Genomic DNA, 11,472 nt, shown 5'->3' with positions numbered 1-11,472 from the left:
CAAAAATAAATAAATAAATCACACGTTACATGTTGCTCTGTCCGTTATTTTGAATGATTGTATTCAGAAAGGTAAGCCTCTTGCTGAGGATAAAAGTCAAGTTGGATCACCCTGACCAGATGTCTGGATATAATCATACATTCTGGCGGTTTGAATGATGCAATTAGCTCATAATTCTTCCCAAGCCATGTAAGTTTAATCATTTTTTATCATAGAAAATTCCCTTTGCAGGCTAACAACTTCTAAATCATAAAACTACTGGTTGTGACACTAAATTATGTATGCAAATTATTATAAACCAGGATCAAGTACTTTTACCACTTTAAAGGCTACATGAAAGCTGAACTAATAATTCAATATATATAAAATCTGGACCAAATACGTTTCATGCAACCCTTGTCTTAATCAGCATGAGGCAGTCAGAGGCTTGGAATCTGTTTTAACAGTGAAGTATATTTGAACAAGAAAAGCAACCTACATTTAATTAAATTAAATTGTAATTTTATTTTTTGAAGTAATAGGTGTTAAACCATGATGCTGATGACACGATGACATTTAAAACAAGAGAAAAAAATATATCTCGACAGATTCATATTCTGAATTTCATCAGTGCGTATTTCACCCTCTAATTGTATCTGTAAGTGATAAAACAAATCTGAACAATGGGAATGAAACAAAAGAAAGGATAGCTGATGGATACTTAAACATGACAATATGTATATACAAACAAATGAAAAGAGGTAATTACAGTAAAATTCAGATTTTATAATTAATTACAAGCAACCACATTTCTGTATAGATTAAATAAAAATCTAAAAAATTGCATGATGTGAAAAATCTTCTTTTTTTTTTTTTTTTTACAATGCAATTATTGCATTACACTGATGCTGTCAGTAAAACCTGAACAGTTGACAGTTTTAGTGTAGTGAAGTAGTCCACGGCCATCATATCTCTTCAGTCCAAGAAAAAAATATTATTGAATTGTGTTGCACACAGCCTTTTCACTTCCTCTGTAACACAAATAGAAGCTTGGTGAGAGTTAAGGTCAAACGTTTCCAACACACTAACTTTTAAATAAACTTAAAAAACTGTGATTAAATGTTAACTAGTAGATTTTAAACAATCTCACACCATTATATCACTTCATTGTTTGGTGAATAAAGTTAGCATACCATTCACTTCAATGAGGTTGGCATTCTTCTGGTTCAAAATGACATACAACTCCCTCTGATCAGACTTCTTTCCAACAACCCAGTAATCGGTCATCGCTTTAACAATGATTTCCTCGTCCTCATCCACCCTACAAAACAAGCACAGACACTGGGTTACATTCACTAACTGTACATGCGCACAAATTTGTGATATTGTGGTATGAACATTTTCAAAAACAAATTCATCAATACTTATAAAATACGTACTAAAATTAGATTCGTACTGAAACCACACATATGCAAAAATCACATACTTTTGGTGGCCTTAAAAATGTGCTAAAATACAAAAATCTTGAAGAGATCTTTTTTTAATTCTGTCATCATTTACTCATCCACGTCAGTCCAAACTCTTTTACAAAAGACTTAATCTTAAAAATACATATTTTAATGAATCCCCACTGAAGGTCCAGGTAACCAAGACCACAAAGATCATAAAGGCATCGTAGAAAAACGAATCCATATAATTTGCATACATTTGCATGCTTTATGCAAATTAGCACCCTCAGGCACACGGTTGCTCATTTAGAGTACTCCAAATTCATTAACATTACAACAGTGGTTCCCAAACGTGACAAGGCTACGGTCCACATCCGGAATGCGTTGAATCCACATGTAACAGATGTGGGCCGGATCTGGGTCGACACTATGTTGCTGTCTGGGATAGTGTCAGCAGATTGTTATGTAAAAGAAACCTCTTCAGGGTGATACAAGACCCCGCTGCATAATTATCCCACTTATTATCTGGCTACTTGCCACATAATTGAACACAAAATATGAATTTGACATTTAATGACCCGCTTGAGCGGTCATGTTATAGGTTGTAGTCGTGCGATAACAGACCACTAGATGGCGCGATCAAAGAATCAGGGAGATGTGTATAAATATAAAAGAAGAAGAATGCACGGATGGTTATGCACCAAGCATGGACAAGTTTGCGAAAGGACTGCTAGTACCAAAACAATGTGTCTAGAAGTAGATCCAATCCATTATAATCAGTGATGCTTTCTACTGGATGAAGCAGGACACTACAAACCCCAGACAGTAAACTGACGCTGTTCTTTTTCTGACATGCCCATCGCTCTGACACGAAGGACAAATTGATTTGCAACGTTCGCTTTGTCACTTCCAGTAGACAGCCTCAAGCTGTTGCGGCGCAGTGCGGCAGTCGCGTCCGGTGTAGTGAAAAGACAAGAAAATATGACCAGGCTTATCTCGCCCTAAGAATCACCAGAACAACGGGGTAATGAAGAGAAACCAGAGTGTGTTGCGTGCCTCAAAATATTAACTTCTGACAATATGAAGTCAAAAAAGTTAAGACGCCACTTAAAGACTTCACATCACAAACACAAACCTGCTGATGTTGAGAAGTTATCATACCCATGTCATACCCATCATGCAGTACCCAGCATTATTCCTTAATACCTTCAAAAAAATTCAATTCAAACACACAATGACCTTAATACATACCTCTTAAATAAATCAATAGTACTGCTTACCGTGCAAAATCGCAGTTGATGTCTCCAAGGATTTTCATGAGGTCTGGATGGACAGAGGTGAGGGACACACTGGCCGTCTTGCGCATGTGGATGGTGCTTTTCTCAGCCAAGTTCATGTGGTTGAAGTAGATGAATTTAAACTGAGGTTCCTTCTCTGGCCTACAACAACAATTTTGAGAGAATTATTGTAGCTGAGCTACTGTATTCCCTTCTAGTGCAACATGCATGGAAGAATAAAAGCAGTTATGTGCCCTTAAAGTGTGATAAGTGGCATGTAAGTTGATATGAGGGATTGTACCACACAAAACAATACTGCGTGCCACGCAGGGCTCAGGTAAGATAAGGACACACTGTTTAGATATAATTAATGGATAAGCTCCGGTAACTGCTACTGGAAGAGAGATGATACAGTGGAATGCATGCGAGTGAAAGCCTTGTCTATATTTCTGAATGGTTACCTGGGTCACAGGATGACCCAGTCATTTAAGATTGATGCATGTGCGAGCAGTGAAGCAGGACTCATTTGAAAGAGTTGCAGTGACAGCTCAACATACATATCAATGGTCTAAAAGTCCTGCCAGCAATAATTTAAAACCACATATAAAATATAACACATATATAATAAAACCTGACAGATGTCACTGAAAAAGGTGAGTGTGTGTGGTTCAAGGGTTTGACGCTCTGGAGTAGTACTGACCCTGATACCCTCCGGTTGACATTGTACTGCTCACATATGTCAGACGCCAGTAGGGTGAGATGGGGACCAACCAGGCTGTCTAGTTGCTCACAAAACTCACGACTCAAATCCACCGCCGCTATGGGCACAGAGGAAAGCAGAGTTTGAGAGAACTGTTAACATTTGCCTGATTTCCTGATAATATGAAAAGTCTCAACTGTTAACAAAACAAGCATAAAAATGAGGTAAAAAAGCTTAAAAAGACACTTACAATTTACCATGAAGCATACAGCTGCACTCATTGCCTAGATAAGAAATAACATTTATGTAAAATGTGAACTTGCTTTTTTTCATTAAAGATTTTTCATTAAAGAACAGTGTATTTCCCTCCATCAAACAAAAATATTGACAATTGGAACACTTCTCACAGAAAAATATTGACAATTGGAACACTTCTCACAGAAAACTCATGATATTGGAGTCAATTTTGTTATATTTCAACTTTACAAACATCACCTTTAATGAGAATGAGCAACTGAACAAATAGGCAAATGCAATAATAATAGATTAATAAATACACTAATAATATTTATTATTACATTTAATCATTTACATAATTTACAAAGCATGTTTATTTATTAAAAATAAATAAATAATTCAGAACATGGATGTTAGGTAATAAATCAATATCATGTTAAGTTCATTAATTAAAATGCATAAAGAATAACTGAGTTAAAGGGTTAGTTCACCCAAAAATGAAAATTCTGTCAGTAATTACTCACCCTCATGTTGTTCCAACCCCGTAAGACTTTCGTTCATCTTCGGAACACAAATTAAGATATTTTTGATTAAATCTGAGAGCTGTCTCACTCCTCCATAGGCTTACCATGGGATCAGAACTTGCCGGCCCAGAAAAGTTAGTAAAGACAAATTTTAAAATAGTCCAAGTGACTACAGTGGCTCAACCTTAAGTTTATCAAGCAACGAGAATACTTTTTGTGTGCAAAAAACCCCAAAATAATGACTTAATTCAACTATTATATTCTTCTGTGTGGCCAACGCTGGTCACGTGCGTGTTGCATGTAATGTACAACACAGAAGCGCTGCGCTGTTACACTACGTGAACTCACGTCAGAGGCCCACACAGAAGAATATGAATAGTTGAATAAAGGCGTTATTTTTGTTTGTTTTTGCACACAAAAAGTATTCTCGTTGCTTGATAAAATTAAGTTTGAGCCACTGTAGTCACTTGGACTATTTTAAACATTGTCTTTTCTAACTTTCTGGGCCTGCAAGTTTCGATCCCATGGAAGCCTATGGAGGAGTGAGACAGCTCTCAGATTTCATCAAAAATATCTTAATTAGTGTTCCGAAGATGAACGAAAGTCTTACGGGGTTGGAACAACATGAGGGTGAGTAATTACTGACAGAATTTTCATTTTTGGGTGAACTAACCCTTTAAGTTTGAGTTGAGTTTCTCTCACCTTGTAGACAATCAAATGTAGCTCCTCGTAACTGTCCTCTGTGTTCACAAATATCCTAGGAAATCGGAATTTTGCATCTGGATCTTTAAGATTTGCTGGTCCAGTTAAAAATCTGTTGTCATATCATAACATAAGATGTCAGTACAGCTCTGAACTTTTCACTTGTGATACAAATATTCACATGATCTCTTAAGAAGTCCACAATCCACAAATATCTCTTTCAAATGTTGAATAATCTGTGATTGTCTCCAAGGCCTCTGAATACGTGCCAAGTCACACCACTCAGTCCTTAGAGTTTTCTACCAGCAACACTGTCCTGCTAACGTCCAGGGGGTGGGACTGGGACTCATGAGCCACAGCAGACCCTCTAAAGAGTGCGTTCTCATTACCCAGATTACACACTATAGACACAACAACAATGAAACTCAGAAAATTATTCATCAGTCACTCCTTGACCGATCTCAGGAGAATAATCTATAAATCTTTCTGCTATCAGTCGAACACGACCTCATTGTGCAATCATCCACTCGTCGAACAATCAGATGGGCTTTTGTAAAGTCTGTTGGGCTCATTGTTTTCTCTTTGCCACCAAAGCAATTAAATTACCCTTGTGCAATCTGATATGTGGCAGTGTTGGTAGATCTGTGTTGTCTTAGCGCTGCGCTTGGCTGCTTGTGTCCCCAAAGCATGGAGCCCAAGCACAGGCAGAAGGCCAAGAGCCTGCTGTTCCAGCCCTGAACTCAGGAGGAAATATTTGGATACTTGCCTCCCATAGTGCAACAGATTCCCAGCCACCTCTGGCCTGAGTGGAGAGTCTCTTCCTGCAAGCTGCCGAATGTTTGCAAACACACACACACACGGATCATTCATTAACAGCTGTAGACAGCACGTGACTTTGGAGCGCATTCCAAAAATCATACAGGGAATGATTACTACATGAATTGTATCCCACTATATAATTATAATTATAGACATGAGCTATTTTACAATAGCAAAATAATTTCATACATAATGTTAGTAGCTTTACAACACTCTATACATACAGTAAGACAAAGGGTTATACTAATAGGCCAGAGACCAGAAACATCACAAGCTGGATTTGCTGTAATAATCAAATGTTTCATTTAAATAAACAATGCATTTCACTACTGTTCAAAAGTTTGAGGACAGATTTAAAAAAGGGACAATAAAGACATATTATATTGTTACAAAAGATTTCAATTTCATTATCCTTTTCTTGAGCACCAAATCAGCAAATAAAGAGTGACTTCTGAAGGATCATGAGATAACAGGAATCAATTACATTTTAAAATATATTTAAATGTAAAATTATATAAATATAAAATGAATTAATATAATATTGCAATAATATTTCACAGTATTACAGTTTTAAATAAATGAAGGCTTGGTGAGCATAACAGACTTCTCTCAAGCATAAAAGAAGTTGAGCCTAAACTTTTGAACAGTAGTGTACAATAATTCACACATATGATATTCGCGAATAAAATTACTTGATAAAAAGACAGAAAGGGGATTAAAATGCTTTAAAAAGTTATTATATTAAGAATGTAATGGGGTCGATTTAGTTTTAACACACTGAAATGGGCCCTTAGTGTCTATTGTATAAACAGTTTTATACTTGTAGTGTAAAAAGGGAAACTGATTATAATGGTCTTTCTATCAGAGCTTTTTTGTCAAGGGCTTACAAATGTTTGATGTACTGATGCTCAATCTATGTCTCACCTCAGGTTCAGTATGCCGCGGGAACAGTGAGGTCGTCAGATATTTGTAAAGAATGCGCATGTCATCCTGCTCTAGACCACTCCTACAAAATACAGTACAGAATATAACACTAAAATTGAGACAAACATGCTCATTCAAACTTAAGAAATAATGTTAATTGTTTAAATGACTTGTCATGTGTCTTACAAGACTTGGTAGCTAGTAATTTAAACTGACAACCAACAAACATAATAAGACAAACAACATTTAACAGGCATAAACACAGGCACTTCTATGAAAGCAGATTTTGAAAACAAGATATGAAAGTCATGATGTGAATTTAACAAAGAGGATTAAAAGTCATATTTTAAGTCTATCTGGATCCCTGTGCCAGACAGTTCGTGATTAAGAAGCTTTGGCTGTCCCTGCCAGACTTCATGTCCTCTATGGCACTCAGTTATTTAAGGTAAACCCTCATTCATGTCACGCATTTGCAGTAGGAGTCATGTTTATAAAGCTTTCAGGGAAAATTCTTCAGTTATTCATTTCAACCTGTAATTAAATTATTATTGTTTTTTAAAATGTAAAGGTATAGTCCACCTAAATGTCTCAAATGTGTGATTTGAATATGGACATATTTAAAAATGGCTCTTTTTGTCATTTTTAGAGCTTAACAGCCCCTTATCATGATTCACGTTCAATTTCCTGAAAAAGAGCGACGTGAACATATCCTCTTTTGTATTCCACAGAAGAAATAAGGTCATACAGGTTTGGAACAACATAAGAGTGATTTAAAAGATTTCAGAAGTTTCATTTTGGGGTGAAATATCCCTTTAAAGTGCCCCTGTTATGCTATTTTAAAGGTTGTTAATTTTGCTTTGGAGGTCTCCTACAACATGTTTACATGCATCCAACATCAAAAAACACTTACATTTTTTATATAATATACATAGTACATCACCTATTTTCTCAAAGAAATTAAAACAGATTCCGTCTATCTAAACCCCTCCTTTCCGAGAGCCTCCTCTACTCTGATTGGTCAGACAGCCCAGTCTGTTGTGATTGGTCTACTGCTTATAGCACGTGACAGGACAAGGTAATATTTGAAAAAGCATTATAGGGGCACTTAAAAACAACTGTGAGAAGTGTATAGATTGCCATTCACCAGATCAGCTGATCGTTGTAGAGGAAGGCCGTGTATTTGACCAGACTCAGGCTCTCTTCTACTCTATTGACAAAAGATTGGATCTTCAGGTAGGTCATCTTGTCCAGAGGGAAAAAGCTGATTCCCCCAAACACATCCAGCAAGTCACATGACTGGAGATGAAGCGTCTGCAGGTACTAAGACAGAGAAGACAACCACAACTTAATTACTTTGTAATATATAATTCCAGAATCACCAGATAAAAGAAAAAAAGAATACTGTATAGATAAGTACAGAACAGTATCAGGTCTGAAATTCTGCTTCTCAAGAAATCCCAGAAGATACTGTACAACAACACTATGACCGCAAACATGGATGAAATTACCAAAGCGTCCCTGATAAGGCTGAGGTAATGTAATTTGACAACTTGACGTGCTGAGATGCAGCCCCGGTGTGACTTTGCACAGCAGTCAGTGACATTTAACCTAAGGCACAAATTGCACTTTCACTGAGAGCTTCAGGGCACTGGGAGGGGTGACGCAGAGGGTTTCCCTTGACCGAAGCTGAATTATTTAGACAGGTGAGTAAGCATGATGCCCTCAGCAAGGAAATCTGAACCGAAGAACCAATAAGACAAACATGGACAAATGAGGTCGATGGGCCTCAAGTTCATATTATATGCCTCACATTGTCTATATGCAAATATATGTTGAATCTGACGCCAGAAATATTTTCTTATCTGCAGGAATAAAAAATTGTAAAAAGTCAAATGATCAGTGATGTCCTTGAGAAGTCTGACAAACAAGCTCACATAGCAGGACAACATTACGACTATAAAGAAACTAGAGAGAAAGATATTCAAAACTTAAAATTGATGGTTGTCCCTTTTAAGAAATACATATGCATGCACAACACAGACCAAAGGTATACACCGTCTTACTTTTATCTGATTGAAGGATTGAGTTCTCTTAATTAATACTTTATTTACCCTGTAAAAGAACTTTTCAAGCTTTTGGGTCAGCAGTTCCACTCCACCAGCCTCAAATGCCCTGCTGAATGTGCCATTGAAGAGCTAAAGATCAACAATAAAATAACTGTTAGAAACATCAGATGTTTACTTTAAGGAGAAAGCAATATAAATAATAATAGATTAAACAGTGTTTACCTTATACATGCTGTAGCACTGTTGTAATACAGACCCATAAACTGAATCCTAGAAAACAAAGATGGGAAAACTCAGTCTACACTACAACAAAGTCTATAATAACAATCAAAAGTTTAGTTAGTAAGATTGTTTAAATGTTTTTAAAAGAAATCTCTTATACTCACCAATGCTGCATTTATTTGATTAATCATACAGTAAAACTTATATAATACTTTGACAGTAATTTATATTTATGTGATTGTAAGCTGAATTTTCAGCAGCCACTCTTTCTAATATGCTTATATGATGCTCAATAAACATATCTGATTGTGCTGATTAAAATATTTGTGGAAACCATGATACGTTTTTTTTTTTTTTTTTTGATTAATAGAAAAATCAAACAGCATTTACAATCGATTTTTTTTTAACAATGTAAAGTTCTTTACTGTCACTTTTTATCAGCTTTAACCTTGCTGAATATTAATTTTAAAAAAAAATATTGACCCCAGCCTGAACATTAATCTTTTTCAGTATCAAGGGTGTGTAAAGATAGATAGATAGATAGATAGATAGATAGATAGATAGATAACTTACAATAATCTCTTCCTCTTGGTATTCAACAGTGGGTGGTTTACCATCTTTGTTGGGTTTTTCAACCATTGGATTCCGTACAACCTTGACAGAGGAATTCAAAAGGTGCTTAATACATACTTCAGCTGCACTTTGTTAGGCTAGTTTTATTCTAAGTCTTCTTTTGTTTGGCTTTTAAATAGAAACTAAATCTCTACAAAACATCACTGATATATGTACCATGACCATCCAGTAATTTTCCTCAGGCTCATGGAAAAACTGTCTGTTCTTCTGAGTGTGGAGGGATTTGGCTGGTTTGGTTGGACAGAAGGTTCTGTAAATAACAAAATCTCTGTCAATCACATTTGATAAAAGTTGTTCAACACTCTTCATGCCATCATTAATAAAGTGCTAACCTTGTGAACTGAACGATGGCCTCACAGAGTCCAACATTGCGAATCTTTTCGTTTTTCTCTATTTCAATGGGGTGGTAAAACAAGATTTTCTTTTCCTCCTACAAAGCACAATAACATCTCTATAAACATATGATTAACATATAATAACCAAAACATGACTACAACATGCATTTGTTTACTTTTCTGACTACTACCAAGCCCAAATGCATTTTGTAAATATTTCACACATTTGCTGTGGTCAATTTTAATGATCTTTTTTGTGTGTGTGTAATGGATTTAAACATTTAAAAGGATTTAAAATGTGTTAAACTGAGCTGAGAACATTACACTTTTATGCTTTCTGTGGCCCCATATTCCATGTCAGCCTAATTATGAAGAATAAAACAACACTATGCAAAAACAATATTGTTTAGACTAGTTACCTCCCCCTCACGTGGTCCAAACTTAGGGTTATAGATGAAAAAACTGAGCAAAGATGGTGTGTACTGTTTCTCTTGCATTCCAGATGCCATTCTTGGGCTTATGGGATGATGATGCATGGCAGGAATAGAAAGCAGATAATTAACACACCATCTAAAACAATTCATATTTAGACTCTAATGACAAAATAATTGATGAAAATACCTGATCATCAGCATTAGTGTGATCTGAGTCTACGGTTCCCTCTTTTCTCATTGACTTTGGAGTGCATGCCTTTGACCTGTAAACAAAAGAAACTTTGAGACTTGGAGCTTTTGGACCAGAATTCAATTTAATTTAATTGTTTAAACTATGTAGTTTAATTATCTAGTTTAAGATTATTTGAAAAGCTAATAACTGCCTTTTTTTTTTCTACTTCTAAAATAAATTGCTGCTGACAAGAAAGTTAGTTGCTTAGACTAGTGAACAATAGAAACAGACAATTACACATATGACCAATACTGTTAGGAACATGATTTACATTCATGAGGCAATAACTAAATAAATAAATACATAAATAAATAAAACAGGAACCAAAAGCGTCTCACTTTCCATGGAGAGTGACGATGATCAGACAAATTAGCCTATTACTTACAATTATATTTTTAGACCATGTTACTCTTTACATGTACCTCTGACCAAAGTTTAATTTAATTTACTTGTTTTAAATTATGTAATTTAACGTTACTTAGTTTAAGATTGTTTGAAAAGCGAATAAACTGCCTTTTGCTTTTCTACTTTTCAAATAAACTGATGCTAACAAGGAGGTTAGTTGCTAGGAACACGAATTTAATAACGGAGGCAAACAAACAAAAAAGAAACCAAAAGCATCTAATTTTCCTTGAAGAGAGTGACGGTGGTAAGACAAATTAGCCCATTACTTACAAGCTAACTGGTTAGCTGCATCATTAATCCGACTGTTTCAAAAGCGACAACTATCTCAAAGGGTGTTCAGTCAATTAATGCTTACCTTTTACAGCATGACAACTGAAACAAAGTGATTCATTTGCTATCTCATTGGGGAAAACAGAGCTGAGATCAATGCAAAAGATGTACTTCCTGCTCTTGACAGTCGCATGTGTGTTACAGTTGGATCCACTCGGGTAGATTACATCCGCACTACAAACATAGTTCCGTCTAACTATTAGTC

General features: G+C 35.7%; 1 protein-coding gene across 1 annotated transcript; it reads right to left on the bottom strand.

The window, feature by feature from the left end:
- Positions 1–433: 433 nt before the first annotated feature.
- Positions 434–11,426, bottom strand: ccz1 (CCZ1 homolog, vacuolar protein trafficking and biogenesis associated). The gene is made up of 17 exons (XM_084135831.1): positions 11,293–11,426; positions 10,488–10,563; positions 10,286–10,382; positions 9,864–9,961; positions 9,688–9,781; positions 9,472–9,552; positions 8,899–8,946; positions 8,722–8,805; positions 7,755–7,930; positions 6,611–6,692; positions 5,634–5,695; positions 4,868–4,979; positions 3,655–3,688; positions 3,405–3,522; positions 2,708–2,866; positions 1,173–1,300; positions 434–1,010 (listed from the first exon to the last, which is right to left on the bottom strand). Exons 2-17 carry the CDS (start codon positions 10,499–10,501, stop codon positions 955–957), a joined length of 1,443 nt encoding a protein of 480 aa, XP_083991957.1. The 5' UTR covers positions 10,502–10,563; positions 11,293–11,426; the 3' UTR covers positions 434–954.
- Positions 11,427–11,472: the final 46 nt, after the last annotated feature.

The sequence above is a fragment of the Abramis brama genome (genome assembly GCF_963993115.1).
Source record: "Abramis brama genome assembly, chromosome: 14".
Classification (NCBI taxonomy): Eukaryota; Metazoa; Chordata; class Actinopteri; order Cypriniformes; family Leuciscidae; genus Abramis; species Abramis brama.
This window is presented reverse-complemented; position numbering and strand designations above follow the sequence as displayed.